At 38.2% G+C, this 26,309-nt stretch overlaps 1 protein-coding gene across 1 annotated transcript; it reads left to right on the top strand.

Moving 5' to 3' along the window:
* The first annotated feature begins 20,607 nt into the window (after window positions 1-20,607).
* LOC134748397 (uncharacterized) lies at window positions 20,608-23,930 on the top strand. Its single transcript, XM_063683179.1, has 2 exons — window positions 20,608-20,768; window positions 23,419-23,930. Exons 1-2 carry the CDS (start codon window positions 20,656-20,658, stop codon window positions 23,915-23,917), a joined length of 612 nt encoding a protein of 203 aa, XP_063539249.1. The 5' UTR covers window positions 20,608-20,655; the 3' UTR covers window positions 23,918-23,930.
* The last annotated feature ends 2,379 nt before the right edge of the window (window positions 23,931-26,309 follow it).

The raw sequence follows: 26,309 nt of genomic DNA, 5'->3' as shown, positions 1-26,309 counted from the left end.
ATGCACATACGTATGTGGGTATATCCATAGAGTAACTGATACTAGAGCGTTACTGTCATAGTAAATTTTGTAACCCCAGTAAATTCACTGCCATCTGTCGACACACTTTAAAACTAAAAATGAAGATTTATAAAAATACGATAGAATGTATTTAAATATAGATAAATGATTTTTTTTATTTGCATTAATTATTTTTATGATTTTGACCCATGTTCTTTCACTGATATGCGTTAAAATTGTTAAATAACAAGCGAAACCGTCAACGCCATCTATACGACTGTAGGCCAAAACTAGTAACGCCCTCTGAACGAGAATCAAATTTTCTTGATTTTCGAGGCACGTTTTTTCCTTAGACTGTATCCATCTATTACGGAGTTATATCTATCTTTGGTATATCTGTTGTGACTTGTGTTCTACCGCAGCGCCTAAACTACTAAGCCGACTATGTGAATGAGATGCCAAACGATTCAGTTCTTTGTGTGTCATTGACCCACTAATCTACTCACTTTAAAAAAAACCTCATTTGCGAAAAAAACCGTACCTATCAAGGTTAAGGATTATTAAATGTTATGCTTTTTTCTAAATATCAATTCACTTTAAAATGTTAATGTGTGTGTTTTTTAAGTTTTAAATGTTATATCAACTCACTGTTGCGTAACAACATTTCTATAGAAAAATCCAGTTAATATTAAATCATTTTACGGTTTAGACTCACTTGTTTTAGTCACTCGCGCGGCATGTTTCGGAGAGCCTAGGTCTCCTTTCTCAAGCACTAATAGTGCGAGCAGCGTTCACGACCACTTCACGACGACCGTGTATTGCGTACGTCAGTGCTTGAGAAAGGAGACCTAGGCTCTCCGAAACATGTCGCGCGAGTGACTAAAACAAGTGAGTCTAAACCGTAAAATGATTTAATGTTAGTATGTCTCACAACAGTTTAAAACCAGTTAATGTCAAGAAATTACACAACAGCGAAAAGTTAAAAAGGTTAAAAGTTTAAATTAACTCAAACGCAGTTATTTTAAAACGTTCTTCTTCGAGTGCGACCTCCGCAACGACAAGTGCTCGTTATTCAGTCATTTTACAATATGCAAGACGTGTCTTTCAAACCATACATATTTTACTAAACGGTAAACTCAGGTACACTCAGCTGCAGTGGGTTATTTTAAAACGTTGTTATTTCGAGTGCGACCTCCGCGGTGACGAGTGTTCGTTGAACACTTTTACAAGCCATGCCATCCATGTCTCACAGGCAGATATTATATTTTACTAAACAGCATAGAGTAACTTATACTAGAGCGGTACTGTCATAGTAAATTTTGTAACCCCAGTAAATTCACTGCCATCTGTCGACACACTTTAAAACTAAAAATAAATATTTATAAAAATACGATAAAATGTAATCAAAAATGGATAAATGACTTTTTTTATTTGCATTAATTATTTTTATGATTTTGACCCATGTTCTTTCACTGATATGCGTTAAAATTATAAATAACAAACGAAACCGTCAACGCCCTCTATACGAGTGTAGGCCAAAACTAGTGGCGCCCTCTGATCGAGAATCAAATTTTCGTGATTTTCGAGGCACGTTTTTTCCTTAGACTGTATCCATCTATTACGGAGTTATATCTATCTTTGCTAAACAGTAAAGAGAAGCAGACAGCAGCCGCCGATCGTAAGTAATTTTTTTGTCAAAGATGCAAGAAAAAATATTTTGAACTAGCGACCCAACCCACACAAAATTACACCTAAACCTTCATCAAAGAATCACTCTATTATTGGTAGGTGAAAACCGCATTAAAATCCGTTCAGTAATTAGTGAGATTATCGATAACATACAAATTAGATGCGGCGGACTTTGTTTTATAAGGTGTAGTTAGTGTTACAATAAGACGTAACATCAATACAGGAACGAAGGATTGCGTAGGATTCCAATAAACAATGTTTTGAAATTAGTCGTTGACATGATTGGTTGCTACTAACATTTTATTTGACTATATTTGTACATGACGTACTCGTAGTCTCGTACGTAAGCTGCTTGTAGCAACACAATGACAAAACCAAATAGAATCTTGAAAGGCTTTAAAGTTTAAATAACACAAGGATATTGGTCATTGTTATTTCTTCAATTTCTTGTCAAACTATCTTCTTTTTTAGAGTTTCGTACCCAAAGCGTAAAAACGGGACTCCGCTGTCTGTCTGTCACGAACCGTGATAGCTAGACAGTTGAAATTTTCACAGATGATCTATTTCTGTTGCCGCTATAACAACAAATACTAAAAACAGATTAAAATATTTAAGTGGGGCTCCCATACAACAAACGTGATTTTTTGCCGTTTTTTTGCGTAATGGTACTCCCTTCGTGCGCGAGCCCGACTCGCACTTGGCCGGTTTTTTTTGTCAGCCTACTTTCTTCACACCGAAAAATTATAGGACCACCCAATTTAGTACGGAAATTCAGTTGAAAATATATCAGCGGAAGTTTCCACCAGAACCGTTCCGTATTACACATTTAACATAAATACTGTTTATTTAATCAAATATTCCATGAACAACTTTCGTGTCACAGTTTATCGACAATTTATTACCATACCGCTTTTACTTTTAAATTACCGGACTTCCATATTTGTACCAGTTAAAACGCCCCAGTTTTGACATTCTGGTAATAATGTAATGATTACTTACTGCTTACTGGTATTACTGGTATCATAGAGTAACTGATACTAGAGCGTTACTGTCATAGTAAATTTTGTAACCCCAGTAAATTCACTGCCATCTGTCGACACACTTTAAAACTAAAAATGAAGATTTATAAAAATACGATAGAATGTATTTAAATATAGATAAATGTTTTTTTTTATTTGCATTAATTATTTTTATGATTTTGACCCATGTTCTTTCACTGATATGCGTTAAAATTGTTAAATAACAAACGAAACCGTCATCGCCATCTATACGACTGTAGGCCAAAACTAGTAGCGCCCTCTGAACGAGAATCAAATTTTCTTGATTTTCGAGGCACGTTTTTTCCTTAGACTGTATCCATCTATTACGGAGTTATATCTATCTTTGCTGGTATTAACATTAATTTGTATTTCCTTCCTGTGGCCAATTATATTTCCAAGAAGAAATAATGTTTACGCTTAAACATTATTTATGTGTTGGTAATTTTGGCGTAAGAAATTAAATTTATTTTGCTGTTTTTGTATACTGTATTTTAGCAAAATAAAAAGATTTTAAAAACAATGAATACCTAATTGCTTTTCGTAATTTAAAGTTAGATACTTAAATAACATTTTTAAGCAAGTAGTTTCTGTTTTAAATGTATTTTTGAAGTTGTTTATAAGTCTTACGTCAGACAAGTGTGAAAAAAATATGTAAAAAGATCAGGATTAATTTTGTATGATAAACTCCAGAGTACCTAAATGTTGTTGACGGCCCTTTATTGACTTTTTTGAAATGGTGTCAAAAAATTTTGATTTTTGAAAACTTTTAGTCATATGTTTCTGATTTTATTGTAGGGTCTCGGCTAGGCGTTTTTCAAGAATGTATAAAAATAGTAATTGTTATGATGGTCTTTATAAATATTTTTTAAGTATATAGGTATTTTTCACTCTCACACTAGAACTAGCATGTAATTGCAACATTTCCAGCTATTGCTTACCTATTTAAAAATGGGTAGGTAAATTGTTATTCTTTGTTTACCCGCATTGTTACTGCTTATGATTCGTGTTTAAATTAGCTTTAATCGCGCCTCCTTTCCTTCTGTATCTATTTATAAGTAAAACATTTATGCACGTGCCTACTCTACTGTAATATGGCTAATACGTATTCTAAGACCCTTTCTAGATAAAAAAAAATAAGTACCTAGATAATTTGAACCTTTATCTAAAGACAGTTGGTAAGTTGTTGTTCCTAAGTGTAAGGCCTGAGTGGACGCTCGAGTTGGGCGTGCAGCGGGGCGGGGCGTGCGGCGTGCATGTTAAACAAATGCAAACGTATAGGAGCGGCCTCCGTGCACGCTGCTCACATCACTTGTGAACCCGACGCCACGCTGCACGCCCCGCCAAACGCTCCGCTTTGAGCGTCCACTCAGGCCTTACACTAAGAAATCTTTTTTATTCATTTCATTTTGCAGAGATGATTAGTGGTCGGGTTTAACTGCCATTTATCGGCAGATAAGCTCTCAAGATTTCGATATTTTTGTGACTAATTCCACTTATACATATAAGCTGACTGACTTACCTTATTGTCAGTGTCTTGTCTTAGAGGTGTGTAACTGTGTACATAATTTTGGAACGTTGGCTTGTCGTTATGTTCATGAACTCGACTGGACATAGGAACGTGCTGCTATACAAAGTTGATAACTGCCTGGAATCGAAAAAAGAAACGATTAAAGCCATTTCCAAGTTTGTATCCCCGCCTGCGTAGCTAGTGGTCCTGACTTCGATTCCCGAAAAGGGCATAACCATAACGGAACTACCTACGTTTTTGTTTGTTCCTGTCCTGAGTTACTGATGTATTCATTCTATTTAAGGATAAATTAATCTGTGCTATATACATTGTTGTCTTAGTACCCTGAACCCTGAACAAATCATACGAACCTAAAAAGACGCTCCCATACAAATCAAGTTACGCTCTCATTTTAAAGCGATATGTTCAATTTAGATTAGGGAACGTATTAGGGTATTGGGGACTTATGGGAATAGTAAAAAAAAACAGGCCAAGTGCGAGTCGGACTCGCGCACCGAGGGTTCCGTACTTTTTAGTATTTGTTGTTATAGCGGCAACACAAATACATCATCTGTGAAAATTTAAACTGTCTAGCTATCACGGATCATGAGATACAGCCTGGTGACAGACAGACAGACGGACAGACGGACAGCGGTCTTAGTAATAGGGTCCCGTTTTTACCCTTTGGGTACTTACGGAACCCTAAAAAATACAAGACCTCAAAAAAAAAAGTCGCTATTGCCACAGAATAGTATTATAATATTTATAATGACTACATAATATTATAGTATTTATATTTATAATGTAGTTTACTTCATTCAAGTACGTAGATAATTTGCAAAAACACTATTAGTAGCTAGAGATCTTAGATCCCGTTTTCTAAGGGGACCTTGCATTTTTGAGACAAAGCAAACCGCTTGGAACAGGTGTTCCTGGGGGTGATCTGAGCTGATTTAGCCCGGTTGCCACGAGGTTCCCCCCAGCAGGTGGGCAGGGGAGGGGGGGAAAAGTGCCTCCGGCGCGCCCCACTCTTAAGCTTTATATCTGCATATATCTAGCAAATATATCAAGTTTGGTGTCTTTTTCGTATAATTCGAGGATGAAGAATTCATTTCTGTGATTAAATTTTCACTCACCCATACAAAAAATACGAGAAATTGAAAATTCAAAAATTTTCTTTACACTTTTTTTTTCGAAAATCCTCTACAAAATTAAAACTATGGCGATTTGCTCTAGAAAAAAAATACCTGTAAATAGCCCAGTTATCCTTCTATATAAAATAGTAAACTTGTCAAACATTTTTCTTTTATAACTCTGTTAAAAAAAATGTTTTGTGTCGCGCGGCGTACCCGCGTTGTAAGAGCGGTATGCAGCTTTTAGGATTTTTAAGTATGTTTAGATGATTTCTAACAAGTTGTTATTTTTCTGGTTGTAGATTACATTAATAAATTACTTCTGGATGTGATATATAGTTGGTCAAGCAAATCATGTCAGCAGAAAAAGGCGCGAAATTCAAATTTTATATGGGACGATATCCCTTCGCGCCTACATTTTATAAATTTGCCAGTAGTTATTATAAATGTGATAAAATTAGCATAGTTAGATGTTTGACAAAAATGCGGGTTAAAATTAGATATCTATTGTTCGCAATTGCCACTACATGCACATAGGTCCGTACATTTTAGTTTTTTTAACGCAGTTGCACCTCCTTGCTCATTTGTTTTGCAGCAGCAACGAATAATCTCCAAACAAGCAGCAGCCGCCGCAGGTCGGCTTGTCCATATGGGCTCCCAATAACCATTTTGTTTGGACCAGCCCCAGTCAGCAGGGCATGGTAGCTGTTGCTGAGAGGATATAATCTGTCCCCAAACCTACTCCCCAAACTCCTCCTTGGTAAACTGCACGGAGAATATGTTTACGTAGGGCATCTTCTGTTGGAGGCAGATTCTCTAACTCAGGGTTTCTTAAACTTTTTGCTATCACGGACCATTTTCACAATTTAAACAATTCCACGGACCCCGGTTAAAATATATTTTAGAAAAATAATAAAAACCCTTATTTATATTTTAAAATTTATTTTTATAAGTTTCATTACACTTAGGTTTCGTCAAGTTTATTACAAAATTTCCTAATAAGTATGTTTACAGTAGGTATTTGACTTACTGCGGACCCCTGATAAACATGCTACGAACCCCTAAGGGGTCCGTGGACCCCACTTTAAGAAACCCTGCTCTAACTGGAGATTTCTTATTGTATAAAGTACTCTTCGACACTCATTTACCTGATCTGAAATCAGTAACAAAATGCATAGTGTTAAAATACTGTCTAGGGATCAGTGTTGGCAGAAACGTTAATGCAATTAACCATTAACCAGTACAAATTGAACCGTAAACTGTAACTGTCCGTTACGGTTTACGGTTCAATTTGTACTGGTTAATGGTTAATTGCAATTAACGTTCGGCCAACACTGCTAGGGATCAATTCACACCTCGTAATTCAAATCTGTCCAGACTTAAAAATGTAAGACTCTTACTTGTGATACAAGACCATAACAAATTTTTCCAATATTTGCAAATTTGGCAACGCCTGCTCAGTATTGCCTTGTTTGTCGTATTTAAATCCCTCTGTTACAGCAGGTCCAGCAGGATATGCCCTCCAAGCTTGAAATACGCTTTTTTTCACCTTTCCACACAAAAAAGAAACAGTGTCGCAACCTGAAAAGGCGTGGAAGAATGCTAAGACTACTGTACTTTCTGGTCCTGTGAAATAAATTATATATCTATGCGTTACAAATAAAATCATATGTTTAAAGAAAGTTTGCAGCACGTGACCAATTGCCCAGATGACCTGTCTCGTACTGCGGTGACATATTTATTTTATTTACAATTAATGGAGGAACTACAAAAGTTACCTAATGAAGATGCAATAGCATGGCACGAGAGGAACTGGTCATTCTTTCCTGTGCCAATATGTACCCATAACTCCTGGAGCTCCGGCAATTGTGATATACATGCAACTGCGAGAACAACAAAATCAGTATCCACTGTGCGTAGCATAATTTTTGTGTGACCTGGGGCTACAGCATCAGCCACATAATGGACCATCATGCGCGTGTCTGCTTCCTGTACGAGGGCAACTGGTCACGTGCTGCAAACTTCCTTTAAATATATGATTTTATTTGTAACGCATAGATGTATAATTTATTTCACAGGACCAGAAAGGACAGAAGTCTTGCCATTCTTCCACGCCTTTTCAGGTTGCGACACTATTTCTTTTTTGTGTGGAAAGGCGACAAAAAGCGTATTTCAAGCTTGGAGCGCATATCCTGCTGTAACGAAGGGATTTAAATTTGGCAAACAAGGCAATATTGAGCAGGCGTTGCCAATATTGGAAAAATTGTTATTGTCTTATATGACAAGTAAGTCTTACAATATTAAGTCTGAACAGATTTCAATTACGAGGTTGCAACCCTAGACTTATTTTAACACTATGCATTTTGTTATTGATTTCAGATCAGGTACAAGTACGAGTGTAAATGAGTGCCGAAGAAATCTCCAGTTAGAGAATCTGCCTCCAACGGAAGATGCGCTACGTAAACATTATTCTCCGTGCAGTTTACCAAGGAGGCTATGTTTGGGGACATATTATAGCCGCTCAGCAACAGGTTGGAACATTGGGAGCCCATATGGACAAGCCTACCTGCGGCGGCTGCTGCTTGTTTAGAGCTTATTCGTTGCCGCTGCAAAACAAAATGCGCAGGGAGGTGCAACTGCGTTAAAAAAAACTAAAATGCACTGACATATTTATGTGCATGTAGTGGCAATTGCGAACAATATATATCTTATTTTAACCCGCATTTTTTGTCAAACATCTAACTATGTTAATTTTATCACACCCATACTAATCCATACTAATATTTTAAATGCGAAAGTGTGTCTTTCTGTCTGTTTGTTACCTCTTCACGCTTAAACCGCTGAACCGATTTACTTGAAATTCAGTGTAGAGATAGTTTGAGTCTCGGGGAAGGTCATAGGATAGTTTTTATCTCAGAATTCACCCCTTAAGGGGGTGAAAAGGGGGGTGGAAGTTTATATGGGGAATCAATAAAAAGGAGATTGGATAAAAGTCGCGGGCAAAAGCTAGTATTATATATGCGAAAGTGTGTCTGTCTGTCTGTCTGTTACCTCTTCAGGCTTAAACCGCTGGACCGATTTAGTTGAAATTTGATATAGAGATAGTTTGAGTCCCGGGGAAGGACACAAGGTGGTTTTTATATCAGAAATTATCCTTTAAGGGGGTGAAAAGGGAGGTGGAAGTTTGTATGGGAAATCGATAAAAAGCATATTGGATAAAAAATAAGCTACCCAAATACTAACTCCACGCACACGAAGTCGCGGGCAAAAGCTAGTTAATAGTAAAGTTTTCCCAAAGTCTTTATTTATATATTTGTATATATATCACGTCCAGAAGTAATTTATTAATGTAGTCTACGAACAGAAGAATAAAAACTCATCAAAAATCATCTAAACATACTTAAAAATCCTAAAAGCTGCATACCGCTCTTACAACGCGGGTACGCCGTGCGACACAAAACATTTTTTTTAACAGAGTTATAAAAGAAAAATGTTTGACAAGTTTACTATTTTATATAGAAGGATAACTGGGCTATTCATAGGTATTTTTTTTCTAGAGCAAATCGCCATAGTTTTAATTTTGTAGAGGATTTTCGAAAAAAAAAAGTGTAAAGAAAATTTTTGAAATTTGATTTTCTCGTATTTTTTGTATGGGTGAGTGAAAATTTAGTCACAGAAATGAATTCTTCATCCTCGAATTATACGAAAAAGACACCAAACTTGATATATTTGCTAGATGTATGCAGATATAAAGCTTAGAGTGAGGCGCGCCGGAGCCACTTTCCCCCCCCCTCCCCTGCCCACCTACTGGGGGGAACCTCGTGGCAACCGGGCTAAATCAGCTCAGATCACCCCCAGGAACACCTGTTCCAAGCGGTTTGCTTTGTCTCAAAAATGCAAGGTGGTGGACCTAAGATCTCCCACTATAGGTAGGTACTTATCAAGAATAAGAACAATAAATTGCTCTGATAATTAAGATAATGTTTTTAACTGACGATTTAAAAAGTGCTTATTACTACTACGGAATAACGTAAAAAAATATTTTTGACATTTATAAATTGACCCCAAAAACTAATACATAATTATAGGTAAGAGTAAGACTTTTAATTAAAATGTAAGTTTTAACCGTATATAAATAAAAGTCAATTCATAAACTGTCAAATTAATATCTATTCTTAATTTACTGCGCCTATAAAATAAAGAATGTTTTGAATCTTGAATCCAGTTTTGAAGGCCACGTTGTGTTGTGTTTCGTTTCGGCCGGTCGCTTGCCACAAACTACGCACGCTCGGCTCGCTGGACGCCGCCGCCCGGCGCCCCGCGCCGCCGCCATTCAAGTCTAGACAGCGGGCGAGATACGTCGCGTTGCCGCCATTTTGAATTTCGCGTGCTATTCTATACATTTTTGCGCGTCGTGCTTTTATTATCACAACGAATCCCCGCTACCTTCCTATCTATTCTAAGACGTGGTATCTTATTTAATGTTTTCGCTCCCGCTATTTCTTTCGTTTAAGAAACCGCGATAGAGTGAAGTTACTTTCCGTCTGTCGGGACATCTCGGCCATTTTGTGAACGTGTCGTCGCTAGTGCAAGATGACGTCAGGCGTTGGATTAATGACAGCTACACACCTACTTCTCAAGCTCGCTGTGAACCATACCAATGAAGATGACCTACGTCGCGTAGCAGAATGTGAGGCGCGACTGATGCTAGCTGGTTTTGGTAACTACCACGACCTCCGAAAACCTGGTGAAATCACAAAAAAAATCGTCCTAGGAATTGGTGAGAAGTTAAATAATGTTGATGGTACTGCGGGCAAGAGAATATTCTGTGATCTTGATGAACAACTACGATTAGCTGGCTTTGACAACCCGTTTGATGCTGACAATATAAAGGAGATAGTAACTATTCTAAGGCCGTATGTTGCACGATATTCCGGAACTACAACAAACTGGGTGCCCGATGAAACGACAAGGAACACGGTGGTACCGAGACCAAGACAACATGCGAGCACGTTGAGAGTTGGTATTTTAACAGCAGTGAACATTTTATATGAACTTGAGATGGGAATTATTAGCGATTTCGAGTTAAGACAACTAGGAGAGTACGAGATAAACCTGAAAACTGGTAACGATGTAAGAGCTGAGGTCTCTAGTCAAATGCAATCAGAAACAAGAGTACCAGTTGAAGACAACCAGTGGCCCCCTCCAACTCTTGGAACTATAACTAACAGTGTACTTACAGACTTAAGTACAAAACTGGCTTTAGCACAAGACCTTGCGGCTAAAGATCTGATGTTAGAGAAAACCGAGAAACTGCTACAACAAGCTGGGTTTGGCAACCATTATGGGGATCCTAAAATTGAGGAACTAGTGAATGAGCTCGAGGATTTAAGGAGGGCACGTGGCAAGGCTTTTAAGGAAAAAACATGTGATCCAGATGCAAATTCAAAGGAGTCTGAGGTATCTGTGAAAGCGACACCAGATGTATCAAGTGAAGTTACGATCAAGACCTGTAAAATACAGAAAAAAATTGAAAAGTTAGAAAAGAAACTGAAATCAAAAGGGTTCGGAGAGCATTGCAGCACTGTACAGATTCAAGAATTAAGAAAGGAGCTGGAGAACCTGAAAATGACGCAAGATAAACCAAAAGATAGCTTTGAAGCAGTGGAGGTGTCACCAAAAGCCTCGAGCGAGACGACAACAGACACCTCAGTAAAGACAGCTGATACCTTAACAGGAGTGCCATTAAACACATCTGAAGAAAAGAAAAGTGAAGTGAAACGTCAAAAACCCATTTTAGGGCCTGGATTGGTGACTGTCTCGTACCTTCTTTGCCAACTCGAATGCGGAGACATCACTGAAGATGACCGCAGAAAGCTGGCGCAATACGAAGAACGGCTAAAAGCCGCTGGTTTCGGCAGTGATGTCAAAACTGAATCTGCTGGAGCCCTTGGCCAAATTACTAATGATTCTATCATAGAGTACAATACAAAGCTCGCTGAAACTAGTGATATAGAGGCCCGGAACCTAATATCAGATGAGTATGAAGAACACTTGAAACAGGCTGGGTTCTATGAATATTACAGTGCAGCTCAGTTCGAAGAGATATGGACGTGGATGGCAAAGGATTTAAGGAAGGCGAAAGATAATGACTCAAGCGACCTAGCGGAAACCTCAAAGGGAGCATCGACACTATCGACTGAAGTCTTAAAGAAGGAGGGTCCCGTGGTGTCTGCCGAAGTGTCATCTGAATCTTCGAAAGAGGCAGCATCCATAGAGGTGCTAACCACAAACGGAGAAGCAAGTAAAGTATCCGACGTAGTGACGGACAAAACTGGTATTGCGGCAGCCTCGTACCTTCTTTATAAGGCAAAATCGGGTCAGGTCAGTAACGATGAACTCAAAAAGCTCTCTGAGCAGAAGGTAGAAGTGGCAGGGCCAGCGGGCCCTTCTGTGGCAAACGAGAATGCTGCTGAGGTAGCGAGAGAAGATGCAATCGCGCCAGCTAAAAGAAAGCTGCTTTTAAAATTTGATTCGCTTGTCGAGCTTGCTCGTCCATGTCAGTACCGTCAGACTGAATATAGTAGTCCCAAAGACCTTCGTGATGAACAAACAAGTAACGCCGGTGCAGCGACCTTAGAAGAAGTACCAAATAGCTTGTCAAAAACGGGATTGTCATCAGCTTTCCACATTGTTCTCAAGGTCCAAAAGGGACAAGCCAGCGAGGATGAAATCAATAAGCTCAGACAGTGCGAAGAAAAGCTTATGTTAGCTGAAATCAGAAGCGGCAACGCCCGAGCCACGGCATCTGAGCCATTACCAGCACTTGGTACTATTACTTTTAACTTGCTTCGAAAGTTTTCTGAGGAGATGAAATTTGCGCCGGCCGGTGATCGTGAGACCATCAAGCAAATATGCAACACGTATGTCAACAAACTAAAATTTGCCGGATTCAATACAATTAATGAAACCGAAAAAATGTGGAAGGATGTAGAATATGTCTTTAGTTCATTGTACAAGGCCACTGAAATCTCGACGGCTGCGTCAAATGAAAAGGTACAAAGCTATGTTAAAACTTCAAAGGTGATGGCTGGTGAGATTTCAAACAAGGTGCCAGATAAAGACGTAAGCGAAGTGTCAGACAAGGCCGTAAACGAGAAGAAGGAAGAATTGCTAGAAAATGAACACGGAGACGAGGCATTAGTCGAAAGTCCAAACCTGGTATTAAACAAGAACACAGACAAGATGCTTGAAAAAATACTTAAAGAAGTTATGTTCGAGATAGCGTGTGAAAAAGCAGAAGTGGCCGGTAAAAAGGCAAGTGTAGTAGTAAAAGACAACATAGTTGAGAAGGGGCAAGCTGTAGTAGAGACGAACGCAGGTTGCAAATCAAACGAGAATGCAACAGATGAAGCAAGAGAATCTACAAGCGAGGCAGCTGATAAAACTTACAGGCTTGTAAAATTTTATTCGCCAGCACCACCAGTTCGTCCGTCTAAGACTGAAGACACGAACCCTAAAGACCCTCGTATAACAAACGTTCCAACGAACTTAAAGCCTGAAAGAAAAATTGTCGTCGCTCGCCGAAGACTTAAAGAGCAAGCTCCCATTGACTGGTTCACCACCGATGGTTCCAAACCTCCTCCTGATTTCGACGACTTGTACACCAGACTCTACTCTGAGCTGCCTCTTTCTTGCAGGGCTTATGCTTTCTCCACTCGTCTGAAAGGGATCAAAGAGCAGCTCAAAAATATTAACGAACCACTGGCGTGTCTTTTAAGGAAAGATTACAATAACGTCGTGGAAGCGTTCGACAGGTACCTCAGCACTGTTCAGAAGCGCGCCTCGATGGAGCCAACTAATAACCGTTGGACCAGAGTGCAGCCCAATCAAGAGAAGTGGAGGCACCAGATCATTTTCCAACTTTTCATGAGCTTGGACAACTTACCGGGGGGCTTGCGAATCCGACCGCTCGACTTCTCTCAACCATTAACCATCAGGGCGTCCTTTGTGGCTGAGCGTTTGAAGATGGTGGAGGTAAAGCTGGGTAGAGTGGACGCGCAGCAAGCCTTGCTTCTGAGCAAGGAATTTAGTGCCATCGTAGCATCGTTTGCGACCAGATGGGGTAGGCCGCTCGACTGTCCTATCCCAGGAGAGCCCTATGACGACCGCACGTCCCGACCGCTGCCTGATGAGCTGGAACATTTGAGACAGGATAAGAACCGCGCTGAGAGGGAGTACAAATGGTTCCCGTCACCCGCTAACAAGCAGGTCCGGGATCAATTGACGAACAAATTCAAGCGGCAGTTAGCCATTTGGAAGGATAGTCAAGTATAATGTGTCCACTTTTATGTTGTCTACCTACGTATCTTTTTAAAGAATGCTGTCATAATTTTTGAAAACTAATGACGAAGATATTTGAACCCACAACAGAGGTTCGGAACCACGATTTTTGACCACACCATATGAAAGTTTAAAATGTAAAATATTTACCCACCGATTTGCCAACATTAAATTACAATTATAGTCAAATCTTTATTGTTGATTTGTCATACTAAAATAAATGCGTTTTCTAAATGTCTTTGTTTCAGTTGTTAGACCAGGTACCTAGATCACAGAATAACTAATAGTACTACACGATGGCCCAGCGAAGGCCAGTCCAAGGGGCGCAGCTATGCGGTGGAATAAGATAGCAATATCACTCGCTCCCTCTAACGCATAAATGTGTCCCTTGGACTGGCCTACGCTGGGCCATCGTGTACAGGAGCCATTATCTACGATGGTACCCGCGCCACCTAGCGGACGCCCTTAGATACTAATCTATCAATTACTTATTAGTACTTACTTACCTCTATTCCATATTGCTTGGGTACGGTGACAGCTGTCATCTCCATACCATTTAACATTATGCAAAATATAAAAACCGTCCAAGTGCGAGTCGGACTCGCGCAACGAGGGTTCCGTACTTTTTAGTATTTGTTGTTATAGCGGCAACAGCAATACATCATCTGTGAAAATTTCAACTGTCTAGCTATCACGGTTCATGAGACAGCCTGGTGACAGACAGACAGACGGACAGCGGAGTCTTAGTAATAGGGTCCCGTTTTTACCCTTTGGATACGGAACCCTATAATTACCTATATCACAGAATAACTAATAGTACTACCGTACCTATATATTAAAATGACAGCTGTCATCGCACAAGTCACCCGAAAAAACTATAATAAATAATAATAAAAAAATAAAAAATGTTTTAATATAAATGCTATATAGTATGAACAAATGAGACTAGATTTTTATTGGTAGTTGCCATAGATGTAGGTATTACTTACATCCATGGTATTTGCTCTTATATATAAACATTTATATACTTACCCTAGTTACCCTGCAATAAGTATGACGCCAAAAAATTCAATAATAGAATAGTATTATCTAAGAGGGAATCCATACCTTTCCTACTTACCGATATAAATCATGTTAGGTATATATGTGTCGTTTTCAATCAAAAGGTACCACATTGTCGCTTGCCATAAGGATGCTCTGACAGGTTGTTCGTATACAGATACAATCTAATTTCTTCCTTATGGTAAGCGACAATGTGGTACCTTTTGATTGAAAACGTCACATACCTATATACTATATACATACTATATAAGTACTATGCAAAACAGCCGAGGGCCAACCGCCAACGTGGAAAATTCGAAAATCATTATCTACCTATGTACCTCTATCGCACTTCTGCATATTCGAGTGACAGAGAGGCCGATAACGTATTTCGATGTTGGCGGTAATGTATCAAAGAGGATGTAATAGGATAGAGCGGTACTATCATAGTAAATTTTGTAACCACAGCACTAAATTCACTGCTATCTATTGACACACTTTAAAACTAAAAATGAAGATTTATAAAAATACGATAAAATGTATTTAAATATGGATAAATGATTTTTTTTATTTGCATTAATTATTTTTATGATTTTGACCCATGTTCTTTCACTGATATGCGTTAAAATTGTTAAATAACAAACGAAAACGTCAACGCCATCTATACGAGAGTAGGCCAAAGCTAGTAGCGCCCTCTGATCGAGAATCAAGTTTTCTTGATTTTCGAGGCACGTTTTTTCCTTAGACTGTATCCATCTATTACGGAGTTATATCTATCTTAGGTATTATCTAACACGATAAAACTTGAACCCTGACGCCAAAAAACTCAATAATATAATAGTATAGAGGGAATCCATAATACCTTACCTACTTACCGATATAAATCATGTTAGGTATATACTATATACCAAAGAGGATATAATAAGATAGAGAGGTACTGTCATAGTAAACTTTTGTTACCACAGTAAATTCACTGCCATCTATCGACATACTTTATGCCGGTTGAAATGGATGCCGCTGAAAGTTCACTTATTGTTGATGGTGCACTCTTAGATTCCAGACAATGAAATGAAAAAGACAGCATCTTTTGCCTAATTATGTAGAAAAGGAGGTAAAACCACCCACTTTTCTAGTAGCATTTCGTTTTTGTAAGGTTCGCACTTCGCAGTTCTAACCTAACCTAACCTACTTTTCTGATAGGATTTCGTTACTGTAAGGGTCACAGCTCTAACCTAACCTAACCTACTTTTCTGATAGCAGTTCTGTTCTGTGAGAATCGCAGTTCAAAACCCACCCACCCACCTAACCCACTTTTCTAGTAGCATTTCCGGGTCCGGGTCTGGGTCCGGATCCGGGTCCGGGTCCGTGTCCGGCTGTCCGGGTCCAAGTTTGGGTCAGAGTTCGGTCCGGGTCCGGGTCCGAGTTGCGGTCCATGTCCAGACCCGGGTCCAGGTCCGAGTCCGGGTCCAAGTTTGGGTCTGGGTCCATAAGGAAGAGAACAAATCGCTAAACGTGAACTATGTGTCATTGAAGAGTTCCATTGTGATTATCATCAGCAGTTCCACTTCATCAAATGTCACTTTTTTAAATGTAAATGCTGGATTTGTTGATGAAAATACAAAAATCACTATATGTATGCCTTTCACATTTGAGGAGTTCCCTCGGTTCCTCGTGGGTCTCATCATCAGAACTCGAGCTTGACAAAAATATGTCTAAAAAACTTAAGTTGCTTAACAAACATAAAGAAGAGGACAAATTGCCAAACGTGAACTATGCGTCATTAAAGAGTTCCATTCTGATCATCATCAGCAGTTCCACTTCATCAAATGTCACTTTTTAAAATGGAAATGCTGGACTTGTTGATAAAAGTACAAAAATCACTATAAGTATGCCTTTCACATTTGAGGAGTTCCCTCGATTCCTCATGGATGCCATCATCAGAACTCGAGCTTGACAAAAATGTTTCTTGAAAACCTAACTTGCTTAAAAAACATAACGAAGAGGACAAATCGCCAAACGTGAACTATGCGTCATCTCTAGAGGAAAATGGGGCCAACATTTTTATGAAGAAGCGGTAGTCACCTTTCGTCTTACAGTCAGTCCAGTCACGTCCAGTCAAGGGCATAAATATATATACATTCCCAAAGTTTCAAAAATATGTGTACGCTGGCGCTCTTACACCTTAGCCTTAGACAATAAAGTCGTGTTCACATATTTTTGGCCATTTGTCTGGATCGATATTATTGCCTTCGACTGTACCTACTTCTCTTTTGCCTACGGCACGATTCGAACAATGCTTATTAGATTTCACAGCGATACGATACTGATCTATTCTGTCGTGACGTTTCTGGTTGAAAAAATCAGTATCGAATCACTGTGACATCGAGTAAGCAATCTGCTTATAACTTGTTGTTAGGCCTACATGAATAAATAAATAAATAAATAAATAAAATCATTTATTTCGACCAACTTAGGATCATATCACATTACATTGGGACATTACATTAAATAATAAAATTATAGCTAAGTTAAAATTAACATTAAAATTAAAATTAATTAAATTAAATAAATAAAACTATATTTTTGGTTTTGTCTGAGTTTTTTATTTCATTTATCATCATTGTCCCCATAAAACTACACACAACATTTAAATAATATGGTGATAATATTTAATTAGTCACCTCTGAATGAAGATAATTTTTGACCCTATGGTGGAAACTTTTGGACTAGTCAGTTTTTTTAACGATTAACAAATTACTGTTTTTAGGGTTCCGTACTCAACCTAATCCTATTACTAAGACTTCGCTAAAAATTAACATTAAAATTAAATTAATTAATTAAATCATAATTATTACTTAAAATCTAACCTAAACAATAACGCTCGGTCGAGCCTTAGGAAGGCTTGGACACCAGCACGTGAATCATCTGACAGTGATTCAAGTACTACTGTAAGTAGTAAGTGGTACTGGCACTACTGGCAGTCAAACGCTCTCAAGATGCCGCTGGAACTAGCCCGCACTGCACCAGGGATCTGCAGCGTTTCCTCATTGTAGCGTTAAAACAGTCTACCCTCGCCTCCGCGAACATCCCCGACGCACTACAAAAACGAGGTAGTCCCATCAGCACCCTGAAGGCGTTGTTATATTGTATACGAAGAGCGTTGATAAAGTATATGTGAAGTTTTCAACCAAAAGGTACCACATTGTCGCTTGTCGATGAGGTTAATTTCGAAATGAAGCTATATGGAAATAGCGACTTATTGACTTATTGATAAGTACCCTTTTGGTTGAAATTGGCACATATTTGAACCAAAGATAGATAGGGTAGGGTAGGAAACAGTGGCTCAGTCGCCCCAATATCTCCTCTATCTACTTTACTTTATCAATAAATATATGAATATGAATCTAATTACTTTATCAATAAATATATGAATATGAATATGAATATCTTGTTAGAATTAGGTTGTGTGAGTCACTGTACACGGCTATTTGTTTCCAAGCCACTGTTTCCTACCCTACCCTATAACTTCGTAATAGATGGTTACAGTCTAAAGAAAAACCGTGCCTCGAAAATTTGATTCTCGATCAGATGGCGCCACTACCTTTGGCCTACTCTCGAATATGGCGTTGACGGTTTCGTTTATTATTTAACAATTTTAACGCATATCAGTGAAAGATGGGTTAAGAGCATAAGGTGGATAGGGTACCGGAAATCTTGCTGTATGGTATACCTCTAAACAGAACCAAGAAATTCAAGTACCTGGGTCATTGGGTCACGGAGTGCCTCTCGGACGATCCAGACATTGAGAGGGAGCGCAGGGCGTTGGCTGTCAGGGGTAACATGGTGGCGCGCAGGTTTGCACGTTGTTCAAGGGACGTTAAGATAACCCTATTTAAGGCATATTGCCAGTCCTTGTACACGTGCAGCCTGTGGGTCAACCATACTCAGAAGGCAATCAGCGCCTTGCGCGTTCTGTATAATAACATACTGAGGATGCTGTTGGGTCTTCCCAGGTACTGTAGCGCTTCTGGGATGTTTGCGGTTTCACAAATAGATGGCTTCCAAGCCATAATCCGGAAACGAACAGCTTCCATTATGCGCCGAGTGCGTGGGAGCTCCAACAGCATCCTGAGTCTGGTGGCAGACAGGCTAGATTGTCCGATAGCTGGACACTGGCATAGTCTGCATGTTAATATTTAAACTTAATTTTAGCGTTGACATTTAAATTTATTTTTGACTGCGCATAATGAATTACTATTAATTTTTAATCTTAATTTTAGTATTATTATTATTATTATTTTTTAATCAGAATTTAATTAATCTATTATTATTAGTACCAGTATCCATTATTATGATCAATCTATTAAATTTAAATGTCAAGATTTATTTATTATTAATTTTAACATAATTTTAATTTTATAATTTTATTTTAATTCTTATTATAATTGCAACTGTTATCTTATTGTGTTATGCTTATTATGTATATGGACCAATGTTGTCTGCAATAAATGATAAATAATAAATAAAATAATATAAAAAATATTAGTGCAAATAAAAAATATCATTTATGAATATATAAAAACATTTTTTGATATTTTTAGTTTTAATCGTTTGTGAATTTACTGAATTTACTGTGGCTACAAAATTTACTATGACAGTACCGCTCTATCCTATTATATCCTCTTTGATTTGAACTAAGCATTGTTCGAAGCGGGCCGCTAGTGTATTTTTATAAAGCGCGGTTCACATTTGTCTGTCGTGTTATGTTGTGTCGTGACGCATATCGGTTTCATACATTTAATATGATTGCGTGCACATTTGTCTGACGTAGCGTGCATCAGACAAATGTGAACGCAACCATATCAGGCCTCCGTCACTCGCTCAAGGCCACGCGCTATATGCCTACCGCTCGGTGTATCGTCGACGATACCACATACAACCGACACCGACAGACTAGGGCCGCCGAACGCCCACCTGAGCGCTCGCACCGCACGTTTCCCGCGCTTACGCTTCGAAATGCCGTAGCCACGTAATTATTTTGCAGTAGTCAAAAAACAAAAGAAAATTTGTCGTTTTTTTCATTGCCGAGAGACGAAGAAAGGTGAAAATACTAATTTTAAGGTAACATTAACATAATAAAATTTGATTGTAACAACAGGTGTATAAATAAATAGATAACATTCGATTTTAAATCTATCTTTATGAATTTCGTCACCATTTATTTCTTTGAACATAAGTAGGTAAATCATAAATTAAGGAGTTTTTCGAGTCAGGTATTTATTATAAGTGTTGTTTTTAAATATTTGATTGACTAATAAAAAATATGGTTGACATTCGTTTTATTACAATAATTATCATAGGTACAACCCTAACGCATTCTTACGATGACGCGTTGGCACGTGACTCGCACGGCGGGCAACGCAGTCTCGACTCTTTGTGCGCGTACTTATGGTACATTTTTTCTCGTCCTGAGAAGCAGGTATTATTATTAAGATTTTGTAGGCTATTATAGCGTAGGTATTTTCGCTTTTGTATGGGAATGATGTAGGTATCTGTTACGTAGTAACTATTTATTAATCTGTGACAAATATTTTTGTGAGTTCATGTTATTTAGATATATTTTGACATTGTTAAATATCGTGTAATTCCCAATAAGAAATAAATTAATATAATCTAATCTAATCTATTAAATGTATGAAACCGATTTGCGTCACGACACAACACAACACAACACGACACGACGGACAAATGTGAACCGGGCTTAAAGAAACTGCGACAGTGCGCAAATCAGCAGACGAATCAGTAAGGCGAAGGCACCTTATGAGGTGTAAAAACCAGTTGGTTGCCACGCGCGCTCACGGTCGCACGCCACCGCGCGCTCCGATAACTATGCGAGTAATAAATGATAATGTCTTCGTTACGAGCAAATACCACCCGCTGCAGTGTGGATGGGTGTAAAAACAACAAAAGCAATAAACATTTATCGTTTTTTGCTCTTCCTGGAGACGAGGAGATGTAAGTAGACATTCTGAATATGTATTTACTTTATGATAGTTACAAGCTATTAGAGCTACCTGTTGAATGATGTTTACGACATATTTATAGTTCGGTATCTATGTACGTATTGAAACAGGGAAATAAACTAACATACACATTGAGTGCCGGAAACCCACACGGGTTTGTTCGTAATCGCTTTCCTCTACAGTAGACACCGAATGTCGTAAAACATCATTCAACCGTACGTGTCCCGCCCCGCCGGCGGAACGACGCACCGCCGGCGGGACGAGACAGACAGAGACAGTTGGATGCCACACGCGCTCACTGACGCACATCACTTCGCTTTAACACCTCGATGCAAAATAGCTTCGTCACGAGCCAACACCATACCACAGATTAATAAATAGTTACTAACCATACCTTGTAGTGTCGATGGGTGCCGGAACAAAAAAAAGAATAAAAATTTATCGTTTTTCTCTTCCGACAGACCAAGGGCCTGACACTCTTTGATAGAGAAAGATAGTCTTATTGCGATTCCTATAAGAGGAAAGAGAAAATAGTGCCATGATTTGTCCTTATCGCCGACCGGGTGGCATCATAGGTAGGCGTTGGCGAAATACCGAAATCTATAAAAGTGAAAGAGAAAAAATCCTATGCTGCCCAAATTTTATATGAATATTCTTTCTCTTACCCCCGATCGCTCGGTGGCGCGTCTATAACTACTTGTATATACTATGTCTATGCCTACAACAGTGATTTCCTCGTATCGTGTTCACGTGCGAAACGCACACATTCACCTGGACTTAGTAGAACAGCATAAATACCTTGGACTTATAATAGATAATAAATTTAATTGGAATCCGCACATTGACCATGTATGTAAGAGACTAAGAGCTATACTCAGTAACCTGACAATACTTAAAAACAAAATGCCATATAATACACTCCGTCTAATATACATGGCCATGGCTGACTCGGTGATAAACTATGGAATATCTAGCTATGGCAGAACCCACAAAAGTCACCTACAGCGAATAGTTTACAGTTAAGAATCTTAAAATCCATTGTACCACTAAAAATCAAATATAAACATAAACATAATTATGATAACTTATTCCAACATTGTAGAATAATGAATGTGTATGATAAAGTGAAACTAGCGATAGTATTAGAATATAGACATAAATTGGAAAGTCTGAATAGGTATGACAGGCCAACTAACCTTAGAGTACTGTTAAATAAAAAATATTTCAATATACCAAGTAGCAACAACTATTATGGGCAAAGAGTCTGGTCGAGTTATTTGCCACACATCTTAAATAGTCTTCCTAGAGATATAATAGATAATTTAGAAGAGGGTAAGCCCCATAAAATTAAAATCATGATAAAAAAGCACTGCCTGAATATTTAAGTTAACCTCATAATTGTTAAATATAGCATATTATACCATAGACCATACTTAGCATACAATCTATTAGAATGTAGATTAGGCTAAGTCTGTAAATAGTCTTTGTAATCTTTCTTGAAATAAACAGTTTAAATTTTAAAAAATTTTTTTTTTTTTTTTACAACATGTGGGTGGCGGTGAATGACGCAAATCTGATAGAGGGCGATTCGAACCATTCGAACTGTATAATCTTGTTATGAAATGGTTTTCAACAGTGACATTTCTATCCATGCCCGTTTCATAACAAGATTGTAAAATTCGAATGATGAAATCGTCTTGCCAGTTGTATATACTATGTCTATGTGTATGTCTTGCCATGAAGTCAGTTGTCAAGCGACCTACATCATGCATCGTCTGTCAACTCTGACCGGCTAGCATGAGTTGCGTCCTCGCGCGCGACTACATACAACTAGCGCGACTTCAAGTATGGACTCGCGCGCGAGAACCCAACTTATGCTAGCCGGTCTGGTATAGGATATACTCTGGCAAGCCAGCTTGAAAAAAATGTAGGCGCAAATTACTTTTCCATTGCTAAAATTGTTATACAAAGAAAATAAAGCGAGTAAGTTTTGTATGTAAAACTTGTACTCGTTCTAATTTCCTTTTATTCCAATTACTAGCAACGAAAACTGGTACTTGACATTGTTTTCGAAACATCCTTATCCTTCATAAAAATCAACCTTATTCTGATAATAATACGGTTCACTATGGCTATGAACCTGTGGTGGTACAGTCAAGGGCATAAATATACATTCCCAAAGTTGCAAAAATATGTGTACGCTCTTACACCTTAGACAATAAAGCCGTGTTCACATATTTTTTAAACAATTTGTCTGTATCGATATTTTTGCCTTCGACTGTACTTAGTGACTTTTGCTTGTCACCCGACGATATGTCCCTGCAGTAACCACAGCCGGGCTAGCACATGATTGGCGCGACAGTATCTCGCCGCGACATAGACTACCCGGGTAGTCTATCTCGCGGCAAGATACTCTCGCGCCAATCATGTACTCTTGGCCTATACTACTGGTACAGTGTTTACGGCGTTTTATAAACCGCGCAACACGGTACACGTATGAAATAATTATTTACAAATTTATTTAACAATTAAACACGAACCGCAAAATAATTACAGCTTTTTTTACACACACACATTAAAACACAAACAAAAATCACACAAATAAAAATCTTGACCTATTCTTATTTTATCTTTGTTTACAGGCGAAACAGATGGTTAGAAATCATAGGTAGAACTGACCTATTAGATAAAAAAGATTTGAAACCAAGAAACTATGTCGTTTGTTCGGCTCATTTTGAAAAAGACATGATTATACAGACGCCTCGCCTAAAGCCAGAAGCATTGCCTACTAAGTATATTCCAGAAGTGACTAATTATACAAGTACCACTGAACCAACCAGGGACGTATCAACACAAACGAATTGGGGAGTCAATATAACATCTAATAATAAAAGTGTTACATGTAAAACCGTTGAAACACAAACGGATGAGGAACGAAGGGATGAAGCGCAAACATCTATTGGTCTATCTACTGGCACACTAAGAAAAAGGAAACTTCGGACAGGAATACAGGACCCTGAAGAAAATAGAAGAAAATTAGAAATTGTTAAGAAGAAAATAATGAGACTACAGAAAATTGAAATAGAACTTGAAGCTGACACCTCTCACTCTAGCTCTTGGTGGGAAATTGTAGACATATGACTTTGAAATTAATGATCCTTAACGATTGATAAAATTTAAAAAAATACTCGTGTTTTATTTTACCGCTGTTTTATTTAAAGTTATTTATCTTCGATAGTGGATTGTAAATGAAGTACCTATTCCAGTTCAGAGACCCTAATCCTGATGATAATAGTACCTATATCGATAGATAATCGAAAAGTACAAATGTATTGTAATGGTAGATGCAGCGAAAAGTGACATGATCATTGTCATATTTACAGTCAAGTTACGAGTTAATATTGTTTATAACGCTGATACTTAGAAAATACTTACTTAAGTAAATTAAAAATATGTCAGTAAAAAGAAGAAATATTTTTCGAAACGTTTATTCAATTCAATATCACAATTAATAAAAATTTGATTCATAATCTTCTCTCTCCTTCGTCCGAAAAGCAATAATCTTCTCCCTGCTTTCTCTACACAATGCCTTCAGTTTCTTTTTATTCTCCTCAGAAGGCCAGGCACTGTATTCTCTGATAGCACGATTCTTTCTTCTTTTTAATTCAACTAGCTTCTCAGGCAAGGGACCACGTGGAACTGATGCCTGTCTTTGTTCCTTCACAGTGCATATGACGTACTTTGTGAGACCAGGCGTATCTTCGATACTGTCCAAGTAATTGATAAGGGTTTGGTATTCAAGGGCATTTTCCGGTTGGAAGCAAAGTCCCCAGCCGTCGTTAGCGCTTACAGCGGACACATATTTCCCGAGCATCGATTTGAGGGCTTTTAGGTGGGGGACTGGTTTGGGGAACCTTCTTACTAAGACCTCAGGGTATCTAGTGTTGCTATCTGCGCTTTTACTGTCCCTTTCTCTCGCATCGTTGGCAGTGTCTTCATTTGAGACTTCTGTATCCTCTTCTATCGTATCTTTATCTTCGCTTGTGTCTGCATCGGCTTCGCTTGCATCTTCTTGTTCTTCGCTTAAGGCTCCCTCATCTATGTCTGTCTCTACGTTCGCGTTGCTCGGGCCTGCATATGAAAGGTTGACGAGTGATGAAGAGCCAGGCTGCATTTCAGGTTCGATGTACTGCTGACTGCGACATCCTCGGAAGGTCACGGGATGTCCTACCGACGCGCAGTTGGAGCAGGTAGGTATCTCCGACAGCGACAGGTGACGGTCTTCAATCCTCACCCTTGAGTCACTCTCCAAATGGACACCTTTAACTAGCCCGCAAAGGACGTTCATGTTAGGTTCTTCGATTAAGGAAACCATGTCGGATATAGTGGTAAACAAAATGAGGTAAAATAATACCTCAGAATACAACTTCACTCGATCACTGTCATAAATCTAATGACGTTTTTCTGTCGCGCGGCCTTTTATAACAGCGCCACTCGCACCATCCCACTAAGCCGGGGTTAACCGGTTAAACCTGGAGTTACCATGGTTACCAGTACAATTTGAAACTGGGTTAACGGTTTAACGGGTTAACCCCGGGTTAGTTGGATGGTGCAAGTGGCGCTAACAGTGTATAATATATGGTATGGACCAAGGTCTGAAATAAATATTTTTTTAATGTAAGTAGGCCAAAATTATTTGTAACTTCAATCATTAATAGTGTCAACAATTATACTGAAATATTTCATTAGCGTAAAATTGTTCGCCAGTAAGCCGTTGACTAAATAAAATAAATATTTGCAGACCAAGATTATTTTTTTGTCCCAGTGCATTTGTTTTGACAAATAATTAGTTGAAACAAGATAAAAAAAACATGCAATATGCATATAAGTATATTACAATTTCCTTGTATCCTTATTATACTTATAAGTAAACCGTTAATAAATAGTTATCAAATGAGAAACTAATTATTTAATATATAGCTAAGTCATGGGTGTTTTCTATGTATTTAAGTATTAATATATTATATATATTGTCGTCTGAGCCTCCTTGGGCTTACCGTGGATGAAAGAAAGAATGTCCCTATAATATTACTTTATTTATTTTATAGCTATTTTAGTGTAATTCAAGTGGTTAATTTCTTATTTCACTGTATTTTTAATTACCACGTAGTTAGTCCTTTAATAACGTGGAACCTAAAACCATTAGGTAATAACATGATAAAAATAATTTAAGTAGTTTTGAAAGAGGGCAATACTCGTATTTAAGGTGATTTTGGTTAGCTTTATGTCTAGTAGATACAAACAGAGCGGCAATTGGTCCTTAAATGCTATTGCTAACAACATTTTATTATTCCAATAAATCTGGAATCATAATATTGTCTTCGGTTACCGCGATAGTTACTCATGAAATAAAACTATGAAAACGGATTATATCGCGTATATTGAATTTATAATACATCCCGACGTTTCGAACTCTTTACAGCGTTCGTGGTCAACGGGTGACTGAGGAAAAATTACAAAGTGCAAAAATACC

This window comes from Cydia strobilella, chromosome 16 (genome assembly GCF_947568885.1).
Source record: "Cydia strobilella chromosome 16, ilCydStro3.1, whole genome shotgun sequence".
NCBI lineage: Eukaryota > Metazoa > Arthropoda > Insecta > Lepidoptera > Tortricidae > Cydia > Cydia strobilella.
The sequence above is the reverse complement of the archived record's forward strand: the minus strand, read 5'-3'. Positions and strand labels throughout refer to the sequence as shown.

What these genes read in the sequence shown, in the direction of transcription:
- LOC134748397 (XM_063683179.1), top strand. Translation starts at nt 20,656, where the DNA reads ATGATAATGTCTTCGTTACGAGCAAATACCACCCGCTGCAGTGTGGAT. An exon ending in CTTCCTGGAGACGAGGAGAT is followed by an intron (nt 20,769 to 23,418) that starts GTAAGTAGACAT and finishes CTTTGTTTACAG; the next exon opens with GCGAAACAGATGGTTAGAAA.